Source organism: Mustelus asterias, unplaced genomic scaffold (genome assembly GCF_964213995.1).
Source record: "Mustelus asterias unplaced genomic scaffold, sMusAst1.hap1.1 HAP1_SCAFFOLD_785, whole genome shotgun sequence".
NCBI lineage: Eukaryota > Metazoa > Chordata > Chondrichthyes > Carcharhiniformes > Triakidae > Mustelus > Mustelus asterias.
In genome coordinates, this window is record NW_027590732.1 from 36,844 (window position 1) to 62,185 (window position 25,342).

At 49.1% G+C, this 25,342-nt stretch overlaps 1 protein-coding gene across 1 annotated transcript in view; it reads left to right on the forward strand.

Annotated features, from left to right (window-relative positions):
* LOC144487437 (baculoviral IAP repeat-containing protein 1-like) overlaps nt 1-25,342 on the forward strand; it is a 50,119-nt gene that overhangs the window by 4,808 nt on the left and 19,969 nt on the right. The window contains exons 3-8 of the mRNA XM_078205511.1: nt 1,555-1,654; nt 2,953-3,034; nt 5,390-5,447; nt 17,749-17,877; nt 19,990-20,089; nt 21,680-21,764. Of these exons, the coding sequence (XP_078061637.1) occupies nt 1,555-1,654; nt 2,953-3,034; nt 5,390-5,447; nt 17,749-17,877; nt 19,990-20,089; nt 21,680-21,764 (554 nt within the window). The remainder of the gene's footprint in view (nt 1-1,554; nt 1,655-2,952; nt 3,035-5,389; nt 5,448-17,748; nt 17,878-19,989; nt 20,090-21,679; nt 21,765-25,342) is intronic.

Consider the following 25,342-nt stretch of genomic DNA (forward strand, 5'->3'; position numbering starts at 1 on the left):
CGGGAGTGAGTCCCACATTCTCCCCACTCCCCGTGGGAGCGAGTCCCACATTCTCCCCCACTCCCTGCGGGAGTGAATCCCACATTCTCCCCACTCCCCGTGTAACCGAGTCCCACATTCTCCCCACTCCCTGCGGGAGCGAGTCCCACATTCTCCCCACTCCCTGCGGGAGCGAGTCCCACATTCTCCCCACTCCCTGTGGGAGCGAGTCCCACATTCTCCCCACTCCCTGCGGGAGTGAATCCCACATTTTCCCCACTCCCCGTGGGAGCGAGTCCCACATTCTCCCCACTCCCTGCGGGAGCGAGTCCCACATTCTCCCCACTCCCTGCGGGAGCGAGTCCCACATTTTCCCCACTCCCCGTGGAAGCGAGTCCCACATTCTCCCCCACTCCCCGTGGGAGTGAGTCCCACATTCTCCCCATCCCTGCGGGAGTGAATCCCACATTCTCCCCACTCCCCGTGGGAGTGAGTCCCACATTCTCCCCACTCCCTGTGGGAGCGAGTCCCGCATTCTCCCCACTCCCCGTGGGAGTGAGTCCCACATTCTCCCCACTCCCCCAATGGGAGTGAATCCCACATTCTCCCCACTCCCCGTGGGATTGAGCCTCACTTTCTCCCCACTCCCAATGTGAGCGAGTCCCACATTGCTTCCACTCCACGTGGGAGCGAGTCCCACATTGCTTCCACTCCACATGGGAGCGAGTCCCACATTCTCCCCACTCTCTGGGTAAAGACCTTTCTCCTGCATTCTTCGTTAGATTTCCGGGTGATAAGTTTTAGTTACGCCCTTCCCCACAAGAGGAGTTTCCCGAGTTGGAAATATATCGGTTGTTCCTTTGCAGTCGCTGGGTCAAAATCTTGGAATTCCCTCCCTAACGGCATTGTGGGTCCAGCCACAGAGTATGGTGCAGCGTCCATCCTAATGAGGTTGGGACTTGAGGTGATCATCTCAATCGAGGCTTATACAAAAAGAACAAAGAGAAGTACAGCACAGAAACAGGCCATTCGTCCCTCCAAGCCCGTGCTGACCATGATGCCCAAATTCAAGTGAAAAAAAACCTTCTTCCCTTACTCGCTCCATATCCCTCTATTCCCTCCCTATTCTTGTACCCATCCAGATGCCTCTTAAATGTTGTTAATGTACCTGCTTCCACCACCTCCTCTGGCAGCGCGTTCCAGGCACCCACCACTCTCTGCATGAATAACTTCCATCTCCCTTAAACTTTACCCCTCTCACCTTGACCTGTGCCCCCTTGTAATTGACACTAATTCCACTCTGGGGAAAAAGCCTCTGACTATCCACCCTGTCTACACCTCTGATCATTTTGTAGACCTCTATCAGTTCTCCCCTCAACCTCCGTCTTCCCAGGGAAAACGATCCCAGTTTATCCAACCTCTCCTCATAGACAACACCCTCGAGACCAGGCAACATCCTGGGGAACATCCTTTGCACTCTCCCCAAAGCTACAGGACAGGTAGCGCGTTGGCCGAATGATGTGACGATGATTTCACTCCCGGCTGTGACGGTTCCTCCACATTTTCATCCCACAGGTCTCCGTGATAAAGTCCAGTGTTTTTCCTGTGATGGCAGCCTCGCGGACTGGCAAGAAGGAGATGATCCCTGGATGGAACATTCCAAATGGTTCCCAGAGTACGTAGACCTGATCTCTCTCGGAGTCTCTGCATTGTCCAGAGTGATGGCCAATCCACCTAACCTGCACATCTTTGGACACTAAGGGGCAATTTAGCATGGCCAATCAACCTAACTTGCACATCTTTGGACACTAAGGGGCAATATAGCATGGCCAATCCACCTAACCTGCACATCTTTGGACACTAAGGGGCAATATAGCATGGCCAATCCACCTAACCTGCACATCTTTGGACACTAAGGGGCAATTTAGCATGGCCAATCCCCCTAACCTCCACATCTTTGGACACTAAGGGGCAATATAGCATGGCCAATCCACCTAACCCGCACATCTGTGGACACTAAAGGGCAATTTAGCATGGCCAATCCACCTAACCCGCACATCTTTGGACACTAAGGGGCAATTTAGCATGGCCAATCCACCTAACCTGCACATCTTTGGACACTAAGGGGCAATTTAGCATGGCCAATCCACCTAACCCGCACATCTTTGGACACTAAGGGGCAATTTAGCATGGCCAATCCACCTAACCTGCACATCTGTGGACACTAAGGGGCAATTTAGCATGGCCAATCCACCTAACCCGCACATCTTTGGACACTAAGGGGCAATTTAGCATGGCCAATCCACCTAACCCGCACATCTTTGGACACTAAGGGGCAATTTAGCATGGACAAGTAAATTTAACATTGTTCAATGGTTTACTTCACTGGGACATGACATTATCGTCATTGTCTGTGTGGAGTTTGCACATTCTCCTCGTGTCTGCGTGGGTTTCCTCCGGGTGCTCCGGTTTCCTCCCACAGTCCAAAGATGTGCGGGTTAGGTTGGTTGGCCGTGCTAAAATTGCCCCTTAGTGTCCTGAGATGGGTAGGTTAGAGGGATTAGCGGGTAAATATGTAGGGATATGGGGGTAGGGCCTGGGTGGGATTGTGGTCGGTGCAGACTCGATGGGCCAAATGGCCTCTTTCTACACTGTAGGGTTTCTATGATTCTATGATCGTAAGGGACAGCGAATTATCTGTGGCCTGTCTCCTCGGAGACGATGATACTCCCCGCTTGGATCACCAGTCCAAACCTTACATCGAAACGGAAAGAGGGAGGGAGTCCGATACACGAAACATTGGGGGAATAGCTCTGTGTGTTCCTGAGCCCACCAGTGTGAGTTCCCTGGCTCAATGTGCGGTTTTCTCAGTGTGAATTTTGTTTAGTTCCCAATGTTGGAGATGGTGAGTTGATTTTTCCATATTGAGTTTTACCATCTGGTCCAATCACAATGTTCTGTTCCGCTTTCCAGGTGTGCGTATGTTCGGAGTGCGAAATCAGCATCAGAAATTGACCGCTATACTGGTAGCTACATTGGGTTTCCTGGAGTTACGGTGAGCATTTGTTGTCGATCGCTGCTGTCCATTCAGCCCATTGTCTGCGCGTGCTAGCTCATTTGGAAAAACAAAGAACAAAGAGAATTACAGCACAGGAACAGGCCCTTCGGCCCTCCAAGCCTGCACCGACCATGCTGCCCCGACTGAACTAAAACTCCCTACCCTTCCGGGGACCGTATCCCTCCATTCCCATCCTATTCATGTATTTGTCAAGACGCCCCTTAAAACTCACTGTCGCATCTGCTTCCACTACCTCCCCTTGCAGCGAGTTCCAGGCACCCACCACCCTCTGTGTAAAACAAACTTGCCTCGTACATCTCCTTTAAACCTTGCCCCTCGCACCTTAAACCTGTGCCCCCTAGTAATTGACTCTTCCACCCTGGGAAAAAGCTTCTGACTATCCACTCTGTCCATGCCCCTCATAATCTTGTAGACTTCTATCAGGTCGCCCCTCAACCTCCGTCGTTCCAGTGAGAACAAACCAAGTTTCTCCAACCTCTCCTCAAATCTAATGCCCTCCATACCAGGCAACATGTTGGTAAATCTTTTCTGTACCCTCTCCAAAACCTCCACATCCTTCTGGTAGTGTGGCGACCAGAATTGAACACTATATTCCAAGTGCGACCTAACTAAGGTTCTATAAAGCTGCAACATGACTTGCCAATTTTTAAACTCAGTACCCCGGCCGATGAAGGCAAGCATGCCGTATGCCTTCTTGACTACCTTCTCCACCTGCGTTGCCACTTTCAGTGACCTGTGTACCTGTACACCCAGATCCATCTGCCTATCAATACTCTTAAGGGTTCTGCCATTTACTGTATATTTCCCATCTGTATTAGACCTTCCAAGATGCATTACCTCACATTTGTCCGGATTAAACTCCATCTGCCATCTCTCCGCCCAAGTCTCCAACCGATCTATATCCTGCTGTATCCTCTGATGGTCCTCATCGCTATCCGCAAATCCACCAACCTTTGTGTCGTCCGCAAACTTACTAATCAATCCAGTTACATTTTCCTCCAAATCATTTATATATATTACAAACAGCAAAGGTCCCAGCGCTGATCCCTGAGAACACCGCTTGTCATGATGGGTTCCAACTATGAAATCCATGTCCGCTGCCATCTAGAAGGACAAGGGGTGGCAGACACATGGGGACACCACCACCTGGAGGTTCTCCTCCGAGCCAATCACCATCACGACTCAGAGTCATGGAATCATAGAATCCCTACAGTGCAGAAGGAGGCCATTCGGCCCATCGAGCCTGTACCGACAACAATCCCACCACAGCCCTATCCCGTATCTGCGTGGGTTTCCTCCGACGCTCCGGTTTCCTACCACAGTCCAAAAGATGTGCGGGTTAGGGGGATTGGCCCTCCTAAAATGTCCCTTATTGTCCAAAGCTGTGTAGGTTACGTTGATTGGCCATGCTAAATTGCCCCTTAGTGTCCAAAGATCATAGAATACCTACAGTACAGAAAGACGCCATTCAGCCCATCGAGTCTGTACCGACCACATCCCACCCAGTCCCCATTCTCCTAATCCCACACATTTACCCTGCTAATCTCCCTGACACTAAGCGGCAAGTTACGATGGCCAATCAACCTAACCCACACGTCTTTGAATTGTGGGAGGAAACCGGAGCACCCGGAGGAAACCCACGCAGACATGGGGAGAACGTGCAGACTCCGCACAGACAGTGACCCAAGCCGGGAATCGAACCCGGGTCCCTGGCGCTGTGAGGCAGCAGTGCTAACCACTGTGCCACCGTGCCGGTCATTTTCCTGAGTGATGGCTGCTGTGTAGAGTCTAAATCCATCTCACATTTCTCCTGACCCACCTGCATTTCAACCTCTAGAATCATAGGATCCCTACAGATGTGCTGGTTAGGTGGATTGGCCATGCTAAATTGCCCCTTAGTGTCCAAAGATGTGCAGGTTAGGTGGATTGGCCATGCTAAATTGCCCCTTTGTGTCCAATGATGTGCAGGTTAGGTGGATTGGCCATGCTAAATTGCCCCTTAGTGTCCAAAGATGTGCAGGTTAGGTGGATTGGCCATGCTAAATTGTCCCCTTAGTGTCCAAAGATGTTTTGGGATTTGACCCTGTGTCCCCAGAGCATTACCCTGGATCTCTGGATTACTAGCCCAGTGACAATCCCATAAGTCACCGCCCCCCCGCCCCCCCCCACATGATTAGCGCTCCGATAAAACACCCCAGCATCTGTGAGTCGGGTCCGATGAGGATTAAACAGAAGAATTTTTATAAAGGAAGCGGTTTTTGCGAGTTGAGAAATTTCTGAGGTGATTCCTTTTTGGGAAAATATTCACGTTAATTCTTTCCATTTCCATAGGGCGTCCATTTTCTCACTTCTTCTGATGGAGATGTTTGCACCGAGGGATCTGATTCCTGTAGGTCTATTTGGCTTTTCCTCAGGCTCTTTAGGGGGGTGGTTGCTATTCGCCCCGGGTGCGCGCGCCATTTGGCAAAATGCGGAGCGTGACGGTTCTGCTGTGACGGAGACACTTGTGGCGTCCTGTCTGTCGTGTTGCAGGATCTGTGCGTAACGACCCTGTTCTGGCCAACTCTCACCTCAAACTCAATTCGAACCCCGCCTTTATTTGAACATCTTACCGTTTGCCGTTTTGTGTGAAGACTTTGGGAATTTAGGACCTGCAAAAGGGAACCACTCAAATATATAACAGGAACCTCACCGTGCCGGACCCGGGTTCGATTCCCAGCCTGGGTCACTGTCCGCATGGAGTCTGCACATTCTCCCCGTGTCTGCGTGGGTTTCCTCCGGGTGCTTCGATTTCCTCCCACAGTCCAAAGTGTGTGGGTTAGGTGGATTGGCCGTGCTAAATTGCCCCTTAGTGTCCAAAGGTGTGCGGGTTAGGTGGATTGGCCATGCTAAATTGCCCCTTAGTGTCCAAAGGTGTGCGGGTTAGGTGGATTGGCCGTGCTAAATTGCCCCTTAGTGACAGGGGGACGAGCTAGGGTGGGTGCATGGGGTTATGGGGATCGGCTTTCATGTCCGCCCAGCACTTAGAATCAAAATAGTAAAATAGGGGCCTTGGTGTCTAATGCTGTGCAGATTATATGGATTGGCCATGCTAAATTGCCCCTTCGTGTCCAAAGATGTGTAGGTTAGGTGGATTGGCCATGCTAAATTGCCCCTTAGTGACCAAAGATGTGTAGGTTAGGTGGATTGGCCATGCTAAATTGCCCCTTAGTGACCAAAGATGTGCAGGTTAGATGGATTGGCCATGCTAAATTGCTCCTTAGTGTCCAAAGGTGTGCAGTTTAGGTAGATTGGCCATGCTAAATTGCCCCTTAGTGTCCAAAAATGTGTGGGTTAGGTGGATTGGCCATGCTAACTTATCTCTTAGTGTTCAAAGATGTGTAGGTTAGGTAGATTGGCCATGCTAAATTGCCCCTTAGTGACCAAAGATGTGTACGTTAGGTAGATTGGCCATGCTAAATTGCCCCTTAGTGTCCAAAGATGTGCAGGTTAGGTGGATTGGCCATGCTAAATTGCCCCTTAGTGTCCAAAGATGTGTCGGTTAGGTGGATTGGCCATGCTAAATTGCCTCTTAGTGTCCAAAGATGTGTAGGTTGGGTGGATTGGCCATGCTAAATTGCCCCTTAGTATCCAAAGATGTGCAGGTTAGGTGGATTGGCCATGCTAAATTGCCCCTTAGTGACCAAAGATGTGTAGGTTAGGTGGATTAGACATGCTAAGTTGTGCCTTAGTGTCCAAAAATGTGAAGGTTAGAGTGGATTGGCCATGCTAAATTGCCCCTTCGTGTCCAAAGATGTGTAGGTTAGGTGGATTGGCCATGCTAAATTGCCCCTTAGTGTCCAAAGATGTGTCGGTTAGGTGGATTGGCCATGCTAAATTGCCTCTTAGTGTCCAAAGATGTGTAAGTTGGGTGGATTGGCCATGCTAAATTGCCCCTTAGTATCCAAAGATGTGCAGGTTAGGCGGATTGGCCATGCTAAATTGCCTCTTAGTGTCCAAAGATGTGTCGGTTAGGTGGATTGGCCATGCTAAATTGCCTCTTAGTGTCCAAAGATGTGTCGGTTAGGTGGATTGGCCATGCTAAATTGCTCCTTAGTGTGCAAAGATGTGCAGGTTAAGTGGATTGGCCATGCTAAATTGGCCCTTAGTGTCCAAAGATGTGCAGGTTAGGTGAATAAGTCATGGTAAATGTATGGGGTTAAGATGGAGGTGAGGGCCTGGGTAAGATGCTCTTTCAGAGTTGGAGCAGAGTCGATGGGCTGAATGGCCTCTTTCTGCACTGTAAGGAATCTACGTTTCTCTGGAGTTATTTGCCCGAATCCTACTGCCCCACCCAACATGGGAATCAGAGTGGACGAGGGGCGGACAATTGGAACGTCCGTTGACCACAGGCGGGATGTTCCGGGCCTTGGGTCGGGCGAGGCCATAAAACCCCGCCCACTCTGTCCACACCGCACTTTTGGATGGTTGTGAGGGCTTCAGAGAGAGAGAGAGAGAGAGAAAGAGAGAAGCTGCAGAAAAGATTAAGGAGAATGGTTCCGGGGGATGTGGGGATGCAGACACCTGGATCGAACGGGGAAGTTGGGAATGTTCTCCTTGGAGAAGATAAGTTTCGAGAGGGAGATTCGATCGAGGTGTTCAAAATCAGGAGACGGGTCTGGGACAGACTAGATAGGGGAGAAACTGTTCCCATTGGTGGAAGGATGGAGAACAAGAGGGGGAAAAGATTGAAGGTGATTGGGTAAAAGAAGCAATGGGAGACACGAGGAGAAACATTCTCACCCAGCGAGAGGTTAGGATGTGGGAGGCACTGCCTGAGAGCGTGGGGGAGGCAGATTCGATCGAGGTGTTCAAACCGGCTATGTGTTCGGCGAGAAAACAAATTTGTGGCGGGGGGGGGGGGGCGGGGGAAAGGGGACGTGTTACTGTTGCAGAGGGCCAGTACGGCCACAGCGGGCCGAAGGGCCTCCTTCTCTGCTGGAACCATTCCAATGTATGATAGACGTGAGTATGATCCTGGCCTAACCTGAATACACAACCTTGCAATCTGATTTGATTTGATTTGATTTGAATTGATTGAATTTGATTTGACTGAATTTGATTCAATTTGATTTGATTGAATTTGATTTGATCTGATCTGGTTTGATTTGATATTATTAAATTTGATTTGGTTTGATTTGATTTGATTTAATTTGATCTGATCTGGGTTCATTTGATTTAATTTGATTTGATCGAATCTGGTTTGGTTCGATTTGATTAAATTTGATTTGATTTGATTTGATTTCATTTGACTTGATTTGATTAGATTTGATTTGGTTTTGTTTGATTTGATTTGATTTATCATTGTCACATGTATTGGGATGTAGTGAAAAGTATTGTTTTGTTGTGGGAAAAATCCACCAGTAGTCAGACTTCGAGATTCAGAAAATACGATTTATTAAACGGAGCTCCGTGGAGAAAAGCGCTATGTTCATAGAACACCTTTTCTCAATTGTATACCGGGAGCGGTTCAATTTTATACCCTTTACACAATGGGTTAGACCGGTGATTCGAAGATTATCACATTTACAAGTATTTAACATTTCATGAATGGGTACATTTCCCCATATTTACAAGAATACAAACAGGTATAGACATTTAGCATTTTATGAATGGGTCTATCAATGGCTAGTTTCGTCTTGTGCGGGTGCTAATCGGTTCCCTCGCATTCATATTTCCCGCCTTCCTCTAGCATTAATCTAAGCTCTTTGTTTAGGGGTTTCCTTATCTTAAAGATGTTTCGACCCTTGGCTTTGGCTTCCTGAGGTGTTTGTTTGCTATGAGTCACTGTCTGTACTTTGTAAGTGGTTTGTCTGTCAGGATTCTGGCTTGACGTTATTTCTGAACAGCGGGAGCCTGTGGCTGTTTTTCTGGCTTCTTTCCCAGTTAACCCTGTGTGTGCCAGGCAGCCATTTCAGAGTGTGCTTTCTTGTGCTGCCATTTTAAAGTGTGCCCCCCTTGTATTTTCCCCTTACAGTCCCTCCTGTTGGTCGGATTATAGCTTGGACAATCCTCAGACCACCAATCATACATTCACATATACAGGTTCTCTTTCTTCTCTCCTTCTTTGCTTCTTTTGATGTCTTTATTTCTTCCAGTATCTTCATTTCTTCTGACGTCTTCGGGGATCTTCATTAGGGGTTCTTCTTCGATGTACACACTGGCTCCTGGCACAATTCTTGTCAACATTATTTTAAAACAGGCTTTAAGGCATCCCACAGTCAGACAACAGACAAGTATAATGACAATGAGTATAATCAACCCATGTAACAGGTACGATTCCCAGGATTCTCCCACCAGCCAAGCCAGCCGACTACCCCCTCTTGTGGGTCCCTGTCTAAAGTTATCGAGTTGCGTCCTGATGTCATTGATGACTTGTGTAATATTGTAAGACTCATCTGTGACATGGGTTATGCATTTGTCGCCTATGATGGCACATACTCCCCCTTGTTGTGCTAACTGGTAGTCCACTGCGTATCGTGTCTGCTGAGCATACAATCTTAACTCAGCCATTTCTTGGTTGACAGCCTCCAATGCTTTTGAAGTGCTGTTTCCCAGGATTGTTAGCCCACAAACAATATGGTTTCTATTCTTAGCTCCAATTACCCCGGCTGACCCTCCTAGAGATAAAGTTCCGAGGAACCCATACCCCAGTGAGGATCCCAATGTATTCGGGGTTTCCCAGTTAGCGCAGAATTCCCTGCTAATAGCCCGGGTCACTATTCTCCTCCTAATGTACCCCTTCTGAGGGCATGGAACAGTCAGTGGCCCGATTGTTCCTACCGCAAAACGGTTTGGGAGGTTTGGGGTTTCTGCCATGTAGGTACCATTGAAGAGGAATACATACCCCTTCTTAGCCCGGTAGCATTTTAGTGTCCCGATTGTGAGTTTGCTCATACTGCCAATTGTTCAGTTCACTTAGCTTCCCGTTTGATCCCACCACCTGGTAAGTATCAAAGGGGTATGTCCATTTGGCTGAGCTTACGTGAGTCCCATTACATTGCCCGCAAATAAGCTGTCTTCCCGCGGTTATATTTAAACATTTTCGTTCGTCACAAATACAAATAATCCGTCCCTTGTTGATCCGACAATGTTGACGGACACACTGTGTCTGTACACAAGAATCATTCTTAGGGACTAAGGCATAGGCACATCCCCATCCCTGCCCCGTGAAACAAAGCGGATAGCTTGCAGTGTCTGGGCAAGCTTTTCCTCCCTCCTGTTGGGACCCCTTGCATGTAGGATTTGTGGGGTTTACAAGTCCCACACATCTCCCCTGTAAACCTCTTTTATATTTGCCAATTTGTCCCTTACAGGGTGTCTCTGATGTATCTACAGTATATAAGTCATGAGGGGTCCACCCAGGGGTGGCTACGAAATAGGGCTTCTACAGATTGTGTTAATGGGTAACATACAGTTCGATTCCCATGTAAATGTATGTGGGCTTTGTAAAACAAGTTGTCTTCTAGCCCAGTCAGATTTACGGTTACCACAACACAAAATAATACAATTACATACGCGATTACATACATTTTCGCAACAGTTGTAACTTAATATTACACTTTTAATCTTTTACAGTTTATTTCGTTTATTAACCCGCGCACGCCGGCTCTTGCCTGCAGTCTTTGCCTGTGTCGAGGAAAGCAGTTCTGTTAGTTCATCAATTTAGCTACTTCTCCCCTTTGTATAATTTCAGCTGCGTCCAGTGCTTCCAGACACCTTTCCCTCTTATGTCTATACAGGCACAGGTGTCCCCACTAATTATAATTTCATGTGGCCCATTCCACTTTGGTGCAAACCCTGGTTTGTCGGGTAGTGTTTTCACTAGGACGCGACTTCCCACTGTTGGGACGTCAGGGAGCGTTTCCAGCTCTCTCTCTGCGTCTTTTATTTCCTGATTATCTTTTACCAATTTGCGCATCCCTTTTAGCTGGGTGCTCAGGTCCAGAACGTATCTCTTGATTTTATCTTTTAGTGGACCGACATCGGTCCCACCTGTTAGGATGCTTTCTGGTAACTGCATCGCCCGTCCTGTCATTAGTTCATAAGGGGTTAATCCGGTGGTCCGGTTCGTGGTCGCCCTTAATTTCATTAGTATGGTGGGCAATACCTCTGTCCACCTTCTTCCTGATGTCTGCATGGCCTTAGCAAGTGCATTTTTTAGTGTTCTGTTCATACGTTCTACCATTCCAGAGCTCTGCAGGTGGTAGGGGATGTGAAATTTTTGTTTTATCCCCATTAATTGGCACACTGTTTTTATTACCTTTCCGGTGAAGTGCGTTCCCTGGTCCGAATCAATTTGTAGGGGTACCCCCCATCTTGGGATTACCTCTTCTGCCAATATTCTGGCCACTGTGGTGGCCGTGCAGTTTGAAGTTGGGAATGCTTCCACCCACCGGGTGAATTGGTCTATGATGACCAGACAGTAAGTTTTGCCATGGGACTGTGGCAGTGGTCCTGTAAAATCCAGTTGTAGATGTTCCCAGGGTCCCTTGGGTCTCGGCTGGTGTCCCATTTTAATTTTTATGGGTCTGCCAGGGTTGTGTTGCGCGCACGTCACGCATCGGTGACAGTGTCGGGCAATATCCTTTCCCATTCCCTTCCACCACCACTCCTTTCCGATATTAGTGATCATGGCCTCTCTACCCACATGTGAGAGTCCATGATGTAATCCCAATAGGGTGTTTTGTATGCACTCTGGTGCCATTACCTTATCTTCTCGTCTCCAAATGTTATCTGTCCCCTTGACTGCTCCCTGCGCTTCCCACTTCTCCTTTTCTTCCTTTGGGGTATCCTCATGTAAACCCTGAATGTCTACTTCGGCTTCTGTTGGTTCTATTGTTGCTATGGGTAATTCATCAATCGTTTCCTGCTCTAGGGCTATCTGTGCTGCCCTATCTGCGGTTTGGTTTCCTTTGAAATTTAGCCAGTCGGGGCTATCTCTTCCGGGTTCCTTCTGGTGCGCTTTAATTTTTATTACTGCGGTTTCTCTAGGTCTCTCGCTAGCTCTTAATAATGCCTCAATTCTCTGTTGGAGCTTGATAGGGGTTCCCCCTGTGGTTATGAACCCCCTCCTTCCCCAAGCTGTCATATAATCATGTATGACTCCGAAGGCATAGCGGCTATCTGAATAAATGTTTACCGCTTTACCCTCGGACAACTCAAGTGCCTGGGTGAGTGCCACCAATTCTGCCACTTGTGCAGACAAGCTTCCGTCAATTCTTCCTGACCTCACTGTTTCTAGCTTACTATTTACGACTGCCCATCCTGTTCGGGGTGATCCCTCCACATATTTACGTGACCCATCCACAAAGAGGGTCTCTTCCGCCGTTGCCAGGGGCATGTCCTTTATCCTTCCTTCTCCTGCATCCACATCCCCACAATTGTGGGGTTCTCCTCCATCTAAGATTCCTTCTGCTGGGTTATTTCCCGTATCCCTTATTATTGTTACGGACTTACTGGGAGGTAAGAGGACAGCTTCCCATTTAGCCCATCTCATGTTGGAGACTGACTTTAGTTTTCCTGTGTTTAACATTTCCACCAAGGTGTGTTTGGTGTGGAGGATTATGTTCCCTGTCATGATTACTGGCTCGCTAACCTTTACAGCCCATGCGGCACAATCCAAGGCGGCTATGCACCTTGGCAGTCCAGTGACTACCGGCCCCTCTGCGGTGGAATAATACCCTATGGGTCTCCTTCTGTCGCCATGGTCCTGTGTCACTATTGCGGAATAGAACCCTTCCTCATTATTACAATAAATGTGGAAGCCTTTGTTAAGATCGGGTAAGCCTAGTCCGGGGGCTGATATTAGTTCTGTTTTTAATTTAGTGTAAGCTTCTTCTTGCTCGGGTCCCCACTCTACGGGGTCTAAAGCTGGCTTCCCCCCTTTAACGAGTCTTTGTATGGGTTCTGCGAGTTTTGTGAACCCTGGGATGAAACTCCGACTGTAGTTGAATAGTCCTAGCACCTTTCTAACCCCTCTTATATTAACCGGCCGCGGCATCTGTTGTATTGCCTCTTTCCTGTCCGCCGGCATTTCTTTATGTCCTTGGGATATAAGGTGCCCTAGGTATAGGACCTGGGACTTCCCGATCTGCGCCTTTTTGGGGCTGACTTTTAACCCTGCGGCTTTTAATTCGCTCAGTACTAGGTATAGGGCTTCTTGATGTCCTGACTTGGACTCTGAAGCTATTAGGATGTCGTCTACATATTGTAAGGTCGTGTTACCCTCTGGCAGTTCTACCCTATTTAGGATGTCACTCATCACTCGATGGAATATAGCGGGGCTGTTGTGGAATCCCTGTGGTAAACGGGTCCAGGTGTACTGCTTGTCCCCTACTGTAAATGCAAATTTGTCTTGGGATTCAGGGTCCAAGGGTAAGGACCAGAATCCATTAGCTATGTCCAGTACTGTAAATATTTTATGCTCCTGTGACAGTCCATTCAGGATTGTCGAAGGGCTTGCTACAATGGGGTGCAGTTTGGACGTGACTTTATTAAGTCCAGTGTAATCTATCGTGAGCCTATAGCTCCCGTCAGGTTTACTCACTGGCCATGTTGGGGAGTTAGTGGTGCTCGTGGCTTCTCTCAGGATCCCCTTTTTCACTAACCCTTTCACAATCTCTACTGCAGCTTTCTCTGCTTCTGGTTTAATTGGGTACTGCCTGTGTGGCTTATGCTCTGGTCCCGGTACCTTTATTGGGTCTGTTTTGGTTAACCCGGTATCTAACTTTGTCTCAGCCCATACTCCGGGAACGGAAGCACAAATGGCTCCGAACCCTCCTGTCTCTAACTCCCATTTTCTGGTGGTGACTGTGGCCACCTTAATGGTCTCGAGGTGGCTTGTGAGTTTCCCTATTTTAATTTTTCGACCGTCCTGTCTTGGCCAAATCAATTCTCCCTTCCCACAATCTATCAAGATCTCATATTCTTTCATTAAATCATTCCCCATTATGGTTCCCTCGTTATTTCTGCACACATAGAACCTCATTGGGATATATAGATTGTTTATTTCTACTAACGTGGTCTCGCTAAGGTAGGCGGGGGTTTTGTTCCCTCCTATCCCGGTCAGATAAATCATTTTATTCGTAGTGGGTAAGGGTAGGTCGGTAACGGATATGGATGCCCCTGTGTCCACTAGCATCTCGCATTGTCTGCCCCCTACCAGTGCTGACACATAAATCCTTCCCTCCTTTTTACCCTTGTGGATGGGGGCTGCAGACCGTCAATCTTGCTGACCCTGGGTGTCCTTTTGTTCCTGGGGTTCAGCTGGGGACGTGGATTGGGCTGGGGGTCTCCCATGCTTATGCCAACATACGGCTTCCGTATGTCCGTGTCTTTTACAGTGGCTGCAATGCTTACCACTGTTCCTAGTTTTGCTCTTTCTCCGTGGAGTCCCGCAATCCCTCGCAAAGTGCCCCTGTCGTCCACAATTGTGGCAGATCAATCTGGGTTTTGTTTCACTCTCATTACTGTCGGCTGCTACCCTTTCTAACCTTGCTCTTGCCTGTGGTTTCTCTTCCGCTGGGACGTCGCCAGCCCACTCCACCAGCTCATCGTAATTTTGGGACATGATCACTCCCATTTTTAGGATGATCTGGTGGGCACTAGAGAGTCCATCCTTAAAAGCTTGGATGAATGCTCGATCTCCTCGCCCCGGGTCCACTTGTCCTGAGCACTCTTGGTATATTCGGAACAATCGTTCCCCGTACTCAGAGGCTCCTTCCCCTTTAAGCTGCTTTGTGGTGGTGATTCTGCTCCAGTTAGTGGGGGCATTCCCTAAGACCCTCTGAATTTCTTCCTTAAACCGTAAGAAGGGTGGTTGTTGGGTATCTATTTCTGCTGTTAGGGGGATTACATGTGTCCACCGTCCCCCCACTATAATCCTGCGCTATAGGGGAAGCGGGTCCACCTACTACCTGTCTCCATTTATCCGCTGGACAGGCTGCCCTGACCAGCTGGTGTATGTCTCTTAGGTGTAATTGATGTCCTACCCAGATTGTGTCTAATTCCTCCCAGAATGTGGTGTTCGCGCTTCTGGTTTGTAATTTGCCCAGGGAAGCCATTATCTGCTGTCTTTCCCCTGGGGTAAAGGGTTTATAATTTGCCTTGGGTCGCGCTGCGGTCCACCCTCTCGTTATGGGCGCTAAGTTATGTTCCAGCTGTTCCCACTCTCCTGAGGGTGCCGTTGGCCCTTGCTGGGTGGACTCATAAGAAGGTAGAGGATCAGTTTCTCCTCCCCCTTGCCTTTCTAAAACCTGATTTCGTTTTTCCAATTCCCTCACTTGGGATTCTAGTTCTCTAATTCTTTCTTTGTCCTCTCTCCATTTCCTTGTAGAGGCAATTGTTTGTTCAATTAGACCTGCTAACTGATGTGTTAACATTATTCCTATTTTCTTTGTTCTGTTTCTTTTTTCTTTATCTATCCACTTTCTCTGCTGCTCTAAGGTTTGAGAAGTATCCCAGCCATCCTTTTGCATTCTCTTTATTAACTCCTTCCTGTCTGTCATGTAGATTTCAATCAGGGAACCTGCAGATCCCCTTTTAACTTCACTATCTGCCATTTCGCAGATTTCACTAACCCCGGCCACGATTATTCTTTAGTAAAGTGTGCTAACTACCGTAGGGACTTCACTACCCCCGGCCACTATTACTACTCTTAGCAAAGTGTGCTAACTACCGTAGGGACTTCACTAACCCCGGCCACTATTACTACTCTTAGCAAAGTGTGCTAACTACCGTAGGGACTTCACTACCCCCGGCCACTATTACTACTCTTAGCAAAGTGTGCTAACTACCGTAGGGACTTCACTACCCCCGGCCACTATTGCTATTCTCACACCGTGTTTTATTGCCGTTACAGGGTTTTAAGTTATACTCACGGCTTCCACGATTACCACTTCGGCAATGTGCTTCTCCACCGGATTTCGGTTTAGGTCAGAGTTGATCAAACTCCTGTTCCGCCCCGCTTTTCACCACATTGACAGTACAGTTTCCAACTTTTCAATAACTTTCATGCAATCAGCTGGCACCTCTGCGTCTGTTCGCCACTACAGAGGGTGATGTTAAACCGACTTCTGCCCTTTTGTGCTTCACAATCCTTTAGTGCCCTTGGTGTCTCTCACTCACTTCAATTCCTGACCTTCACGTGGCAGATTTCTGCTCTTAATAGCCAGTCTAAGGCAGAGGTTTTGAGACAGGCACTACCTTGTCCTTTTGTTGATCAGCACAAATCACAGTAATTCTTATTCCTATCAGCAGTTAGTACTTATCACTATAACAAATATTATCACAAATAAACAGTACAAATGTTTCCCCCTTGTAAACCGTATTTCCTGATCCAGTCTGACTGTCACAGATTCCGCGATCTCTACCCCGGTTGCGACCGTGGCCAATCGATCTCACCAGTAATAGGATCCTGCCGACTACGCCAATTGTTGTGGGAAAAATCCACCAGTAGTCAGACTTCGAGATTCAGAAAATACGATTTATTAAACGGAGCTCCGTGGAGAAAAGCGCTATGTTCATAGAACACCTTTTCTCAATTGTATACCGGGAGCGGTTCAATTTTATACCCTTTACACAATGGGTTAGACCGGTGATTCGAAGATTATCACATTTACAAGTATTTAACATTTCATGAATGGGTACATTTCCCCATATTTACAAGAATACAAACAGGTATAGACATTTAGCATTTTATGAATGGGTCTATCAATGGCTAGTTTCGTCTTGTGCAGGTGCTAATCGGTTCCCTCGCATTCATATTTCCCGCCTTCCTCTAGCATTAATCTAAGCTCTTTGTTTAGGGGTTTCCTTATCTGAAAGATGTTTCGACCCTTGGCTTTGGCTTCCTGAGGTGTTTGTTTGCTATGAGTCACTGTCTGTACTTTGTAAGTGGTTTGTCTGTCAGGATTCTGGCTTGACGTTATTTCTGAAAAGCGGGAGCCTGTGGCTGTTTTTCTGGCTTCTTTCCCAGTTAACCCTGTGTGTGCCAGGCAGCCATTTCAGAGTGTGCTTTCTTGTGCTGCCATTTTAAAGTGTGCCCCCCTTGTATTTTCCCCTTACAGTTTCAAAGCATACCGTTCATAGAGTACACAGAGGAGAAGAATTTGATTTGATTTATTCTTGTCACATGTATTGGGATGCAGTGAAAAGTATTGGTTCTTGTGCGCTATACAGACAAAGCATACCGTTCATAGAGTACATCGGGGAGAAGGAGAGGAGAGAGTGCAGAATGTAGTGTTACAGTCATAGCTAGGGTGTAGAGAAAGATCAACTTAATGCGAGGTAGGTCCATTCAAAAGTCTGATGGCAGCAGGGAAGAAGATATTCTTGAGTCGGTTGGTACGTGACCTCAGACTTTTGTATCTTTTTCCCGACGGAAAAAGGTGGGAAAAGCGAATGTCCGGGGTGCGGGGGGGGGGGGGGGGGGTCCTTGATTATTCTGGCTGCTTTTCCCGAGGCAGCGGGAAGTGTAGACAGAGTCAATGGATGGGAGGCTGGTTTACGTGATGGATTGGGCTAAATTCACACCCCTTTGTAATTTCTTGCGGTCTTGGTCAGAGCAGGAGCCACACCCAGAAAGGATGCTTTCTATCCAGAACTTTCCCCGCTCTCACCACCTGCATCTCTCTTGGCCGCTTCCCTAGGGTCGGAACGGCAAGGGAACGTGAATGTCTTTGCGGAGGAGCGGAGCCGTTTGGAGTCATTCCACACCTGGCCACCAGATGTCAACGCAAGCCCGGCTGAGCTGGCTAAAGCTGGATTCTTCTACAGAGGTGGGTCCACTGGTCTCATCTGTGCAGTCAGGCATCAAGGTGACAACGGGGGCGGCCTGAGACAGAAGGGGAATTGTGAGGGGGGGGCAATGGGGGGAATCAGATTTCTATTCCTCTAGCGCCCTTCAGGGTGTCCCTAAACACCTCACGTCCGTTGAGGCGCTTTTGGTGGGCTGTTACTGTTACGCGTGGGAAATGCAGCAACCAAAGTGCGCACAGCAAGATCCCACAAGCAGCCAGGTGTTGGTGAGCTGCATCATACTTTTTATTGACGGCGATTGAGGGAAAAAGATCTCACCCCCTCCCCCCCCCAACCACCCACAGACCCCCTACTCCTCTTCGAAAAGATTGGCCTGAGGGTCTTGGATATTCCTCTGAGGGGAATGGTCAATTGGCAAGAAAGGTCGCCACCTCAGGCAGTGCGGCTCTCCCTCGGTACCGCGCAGCGGGCAGACATTGAGAAATTGTTTCCAGCTGGTCGGGGGGGACTCTAAAACCCTGGGGCGGGGCAGAGGTTGGGGGGGGGCGGTACAGTCTCAGGGTCAGGGAGCGGCCATTTTGGACTGAGATGAGGAGTAATTTCTTCACTCAGAAGGTACTTACCATGCTAATTCCCCTGACACTAAGGGTCAATTTAGCATGGCCAATCCACCTAACCTGCACATCTTTGGATACAAAGGGGCAATTCCGCATGGCCAATCCACCTAACCTACACATCTTTGGACACTAAGGCGCAACTTAGCATGGCCAATCCACCTAACCTGCACATCTTTGGACACTAAGGGGCAATTTAGCATGGCCAATCCACCTAACCTGCACATCTTTGGACACTAAGGAGCAATTTAGCATGGCCAATCCACCTCACCTACACATCTTTGGACATGAAGGGGCAATTTAGCATGACCAATCCACCTACGTTGCACATCTTTGGACACTTAGGGGCAATTTAGCATGGCCAATCCAACAAACCTGCACATCTTTGGACACTAAGGGGCAATTTAGCATGGCCAATCCAACAAACCTGCACATCTTTGGACACTAAGGGGCAATTTAGCATGGCCAATCCAACAAACCTGCACATCTTTGGACACTAAGGGGCAATTTAGCATGGCCAATCCACCTCACCTGCATATCTTTGGACACTAAGGGACAATTTAGCATGGCCAATCCACCTAACCTGCACATCTTTGGACACTAAGGGGCAATTTAGCATGGCCAATCCAACAAACCTGCACATCTTTGGACACTAAGGGGCAATTTAGCATGGCCAATCCACCTCACCTGCATATCTTTGGACACTAAGGGGCAATTTAGCATGGCCAATCCACCTAACCTGCACATCTTTGGACACTAAGGAGCAATTTAGCATGGCCAATCCACCTCACCTACACATCTTTGGACATGAAGGGGCAATTTAGCATGACCAATCCACCTACGTTGCACATCTTTGGACACTAAGGGGCAATTTAGCATGGCCAATCCAACAAACCTGCACATCTTTGGACACTAAGGGGCAATTTAGCATGGCCAATCCACCTCACCTGCATATCTTTGGACACTAAGGGACAATTTAGCATGGCCAATCCACCTCACCTGCATATCTTTGGACACTAAGGGACAATTTAGCATGGCCAATCCACCTAACCTGCACATCTTTGGACACTTAGGGGCAATTTGGCATGGAAATTCCACCTAACCTGCACATCTTTGGACACGAAGGGGTAATTTAGCATGGCCAATCCACTTTGCCTGCGCATCTTTGGACACTGAGGGACAATTTAGCAAGGCAAATCAACCTAACTCGGACTGTGGGAGGAAACCGGAGCACCCGGAGGAAACCCACGCAGACACGGGGGAGAACATGCAGACTCCACACAGACAGTGACCCGAGCTGGGATTCAAATCCAGGTCCCTGGCACTGTGAGGCAGACATGCTACCCACTGTGGCACCGTGCCGCCCATTGGGGAGGGCGGGGGTGGGGGTGGGGGAGGGCTGGGGAGGTGGGGAGGGGAGCAGGCGGTTGTTTGAGATCGGGTCGGGTGCAGTGGGAATCTCGAGGCTTGATCGAGTGACAGGTTGAACATATGGATCTTGTTCCTTTGCCTTTCTAGGTTTTGGTGACCAGATCCAGTGTTTCTGCTGCGGTGTACAGCTCTGCCGTTGGCAAGAAGGAGATGAAGCGTGGATGGAGCATGAGAGACATTCCCCAGAGTAAGGATTCATATCGAACGCTGCATTTATTAGGGCTGAGCGGTGGCACAGTGGTTAGCACTGCTGCCTCACAGCGCCAGGGACCCGGATTCGATTCCCGGCTTGGGTCACTGTCTGCGCAGAGTTTGCACATTCTCCCCCCGTGTCTGCGTGGGTTTCCTCCGGGTGCTCCGGTTTCCTCCCACAGTCTGGAAGACGTGCGGGTTCGGGTGCATTGGCCATTTTAAATTCTCTTTCAGTGTATCCAAACAGGCGCCTGAGTATGGCATCTACGGGATTTTCACAGTAACTTCATTGCAGTGTTAATGTCAGCCGATTTGTGACACTAACAAATAAACTTAAACTTACTCTGTAGAGGCAATACATCCTCAGGAAGGCACGGTAGCACAGTCGTTAGCACTGCTGTCTCACAGCGCCAGGGACTCGGGTTCGATTCCCGGCTTGGGTCACTGTCTGTGCGGAGTCTGCACGTTCTCCCCGTGTCTGCGTGGGTTTCCTCCGGGTGCTCCGGTTTCCTTCCACAGCCCAAAGATGTGCAGGTTAGGGGGATTGGCCATGCTAAATTGCCCCTTAGTGTCCAAAGATGTGCAGGTTAGGGGGATCGGCCATGCTAAATTGTTCTTAAGTGTCCAAAAATGTGCAGTTTAGATGGATTGGCCATGCTAAATTGGCCCTTAGTGCCCAAAGATGTGCAGGTTAGGTGGATCGGCCATGCTAAATTGTTCTTCAGTGTCCAAAGATGTGCAGGTTAGGTGGATTGGCCATGCTAAATTGCCCCATAGTGTCCAAAGATGTGTAGGTTAGGTGGATTGACCATGCTAAATTGCCCCTTAGTGTCCAAAGATGTGCAGGTTAGGTGGATTGGCCATGCTAAATTGCCCCTTAGTGTCCAAAGATGTGCAGGTTAGGTGGATTGGCCATGCTAAGTTGCCCCTTAGTGTCCAAAGATGTGCAGGGTAGGTGGATTGGCCATGCTAAATTGCCCCTTAGTATCCAAAGATGTGCAGGTTAGGTGGATTGGCCATGCTAAGTTGCCCCTTAGTGGCAAAAGATGTGCAGGTTAGGTGGATTGGCCATGCGAAATTGCCCCTAAGTGTCAGAGGGATTAGCAGGGTAAAAGCGTGAGGATGTAGGGATAGGGCGCCTGCACCCCTCCCCCACGCCCCCCCACCCCCTCCACCCTCCCAGTGGGCGGCATGGTGACACAGTGGGGATAGGATTGCGTCGGTGCAGGCTCGATGGGTCGAATGGCGTCCTGCTTCACTGTAGGGATTCTATGATTCTATGATTCTATGAATAAACCTGCTCTTGTCAGTTTGACTTCACGCGTGCACACCGTGTCATTTTCCTTTTGTTAAAACCCGCGACCCCCAGTGTGGTTAGCACATTCCGGTTGGTAACCCTGTCGCAGGTCGGAGTGACCACCATCCCTGACGGAGGGGGGGAGGGGAGGGGGCCGGTGGCGGCGCAAGGGGGTTGGGCGCGGGAGGCAGGCGGCCATGTTTGATACCGAACTCGGGATCGCTTGCTTTCCGTGGCCGAGCATGGCGGAGATTCAGAATTCTGAAAGGTCCTTGTCTTGCGTTGTAGGTGTCCGCACCTCCTCAGGAGACCACGGGCCAGCGGCGGAGACGTGGACCAGGAGCGGCTGAAGGAATTATCCGTCAAGACACCGGTAACTTTGGCTCGCTCCCTTGCCCCCGACGGGAACCATTTCTTCAAGAGGGTTTGTGACCACAGAGTCTAATAGGCAACCCCCGCCCCCCCCACCTCCCCAACCCCGACACACCCAAAACCTCACTCAACTTTTGCCCAATCCGCTAACAGTGCGTTGCGATGGTTGGCAAGGGCGATTCGTCCTCCAGTCCCTCGATGCAGCTCCATTTTGTGTCTATGCGTTGGGGGGGGGGAGGGGGGGGGGAATTGGGGAGGGAGCTGGGCGGGAGGGTGGGTGAGGAGGGAGTTGGGGGTGGTGTCAGGGCGTGACCCTTTAGCCGCGGGACTGGACTCACGTGTGAGGCATGGACGAGCATTGGGCGTGGCCGGTCACAACCTCCCACGCACTCCGCCACCCCAGTGACGCCCCTTATTCCCCTACAGGAGGCAGGGCCGCCAATCTGCGCACAGCAAGATCCCGCATGAGGTCACGACAGGGTTGGTTAGAGTCATAGAGCGACTCGAAGAGTCATGAAGGGGCTCGCCCCCGAGAGCGGAAAATCCCTCCTGAGGTCAACAGATCTCTGCGTGATCTACCGCTCGCCCGCTCCGATTCCCGTGGCGGGCGAGACAGGAAAACATACAGCACGGAAACAGGCCCTTCGGCCCATTTCGTCCATGCCGACCAGGTTCCCCAAACTGAATGAGTCCCATTTGCCTGTAAATACCCCTGTAAACGTTTCCCCATCCATGTACCTGTCCAAATGTCTTTTCAATGTTGTTATTATATCCGCCTCTGTCACCTCCCCTCTCATTCCATACACACCCCACCCTCTGTGTGGAAAAGTTTCCCCCTCGAGTCCCTTTCTCCTCTCACCTTCTAGTTTTGAACTCCCCCTACCCTGGCGAAAAGACCTCGGCTATTCTCCTTAGAGGGACCAAGTCCACAAATCCTTGAAGGTGGCAACACAGGTGGAGAAGGTGGTGAAGAAGGCATATGGTATGCTTGCCTTTATAGGACGGGGTATAGAGTATAAAAGCTGGAGTCTGATGATGCAGCTGTATAGAACGCTGGCTAGGCCACATTTGGAGTACTGCGTCCAGTTCTGGTCGCCGCACTACCAGAAGGACGTGGAGGCGTTAGAGAGAGTGCAGAGAAGGTTTACCAGGATGTTGCCTGGTATGGAGGGTCTTAGCTATGAGGAGAGATTGGGTAAACTGGGGTTGTTCTCCCTGGAAAGACGGAGAATGAAGGGAGATCTAATAGAGGTGTACAAGATTATGAAGGGGATAGATAGGGTGAACGGTGGGAAGCTTTTTCCCACATCAGAAGTGACGTTCACGAGGGGTCACGGGCTGAAGGTGAGAGGGGCGAAGTATAACTCAGATATTAGAGGGTCGGTGGTGACGTTCACGAGGGGTCATAGGTTCAAGGTGAAGGGGGGGAGGTTTAACACAGATATCAGAAGGACATATTTTACACAGAGGGTGGTGGGGGCCTGGAATGCGCTGCCAGGCAAGGTGGTGGAGGCGGACACACTGGGAACGTTTAAGACTTATCTAGATAGCCATATGAATGGAGTGGGAATGGAGGGATACAAAAGAATGGTCTAGTTTGGACCAGGGAGCGGCGCGGGCTTGGAGGGCCGAAGGGCCTGTTCCTGTGCTGTATTGTTCTTTGTTCTTTTGGATGTTTTTTACACAGAGGGTGGTGGGGGCCTGGAATGCGCTGCCAAGTAGGGTGGTGGAGGCAGGCACGCTGACATCATTTAAGACTTACCTGGATAGTCACATGAGCAGCCTGGGAATGGAGGGATACAAACGATTGGTCTAGTTGGACCAAGGAGCGGCACAGGCTTGGAGGGCCGAAGGGCCTGTTTCCTGTGCTGTACTGTTCTTTGTTCTTTGTTCTTTATCTATGCCCCTCATGATTTTATAGACCTCTATAAGGTCATTCACTCCTCATCCTCCTACGCTCCAGGGAAAAAAGGGCCCAGCCTACCCAGCCTCTCCTTACAATTCAAACCTTCCAGTCCTGGTAACATCCTTGAAAGCACCCTCAGAAGGGAGGCAATGGCCTAGTGGTATTATCGCTAGACTATTAACCCAGAAACTCAGCTAATGTTCTGGGGGACGTGGGTTCGAATCCCCGCCAAGGCAGATGGTGGAATTTGAATTCAATGAAAAAATATCTGGAATTAAGAATCGACTGATGACCCATTGTCGGAAAAACCCATCTGGTTCCTTTAGGGAAGGAAATCTGCCGTCCTTACCCCGGTCTGGCCTACATGTGACTCCAGAGCCACAGCCAATGTGGTTGAGTAACAACTGCCCTCTATAATGGCCAAGCGAGACTCTCAGTTCAAGGTTCAACTAGGGATGGATAATAACTGTTGGCCCAGCCAGCGACACCCATGTCCCAAGAATGGATGAAGAAAAAATATTTTCTGCCCCCTTTCCAGTTTAACAACATCCTTCCTCTAGCAGGGCAACCAAAATTGTCCGCAGTACCCCAAATGTGGCCTTACTAATGTCTTGTACAGTCTTAGTATAACGCCCCAACTCCTGTACTCAATGCTCTGACTGATGAAGGCAAGTGTGCCAAATTCCTTCTTCACCACCCTGTCTACCTGTGACGCCACTTTCAAGGAACTATGTACCTGCCGCCCCCCCCTCCCCCCCCAGGTCTCTGTTCGACAACCCCAGCCCCAGGGCCCTGCCATTAACTGAGTAAGTCCTGCCCTGCTTTGTCTGACCAAAATGCAACACCTCGCATTTATCTGAATTCTATGGAGTGTAGAAGGCCGAGGGGTGATCTTATCGAGGTCTATAAAATAATGAGGGGCATAGGTCAGCTAGATAGTCAATATCTTTTCCCAAAGTTACTCAGTTAATGGTAGGGCGTTGGGGAGAGTTACAGAACAAAGAGATCTCGGGGTACAGGTTCATCGCTCCTTGAAAGTGGAGTCACAGGTGGACAGAGTGGTGAAGAAGGCGTTCGGCATGCTTGGTTTCATTGGTCAGAACATTGAATACAGGAGTTGGGACGTCTTGTTGAAGTTGTACAAGACATTGGTAAGGCCACACTTGGAATACTGTGTGCAGTTCTGGTCACCCTATTGTAGAAAGGATATTATTAAACTAGAAAGAGTGCAGTAAAGATTTACTAGGATGCTACCGGGACTTGATGGTTTGAGTTATAATGAGAGGCTGGATAGACTGGGACTTTTTTCCCTGGAGCGCAGGAGACTGAGGGGTGATCTTATAGAGGTCTATAAAATAATGAGGGGCATAGATCAGCCAGATAGTCAATATATTTTCCCAAAGGTAGGGGAGTCTAAAACTAGAGGGCATAGGTTTACAAGATGATCAGAGGATTAGATAGGGTGGACAGTGAGAGCCTTTTTCCTCGGATGGTGTTGGCTAGCACGAGGGGACATAGCTTTAAATTGAGGGGTGAGAGATATAGGACAGATGTTAGAGGTAGGTTCTTTACTCAGAGAGTAGTAAGGGCGTGGAATGCCCTGCCTGCAGCAGTAGTGGACTCGTCAACATTAAGAGCATTCAAGTGGTAATTGGATAAACATATGGATGATA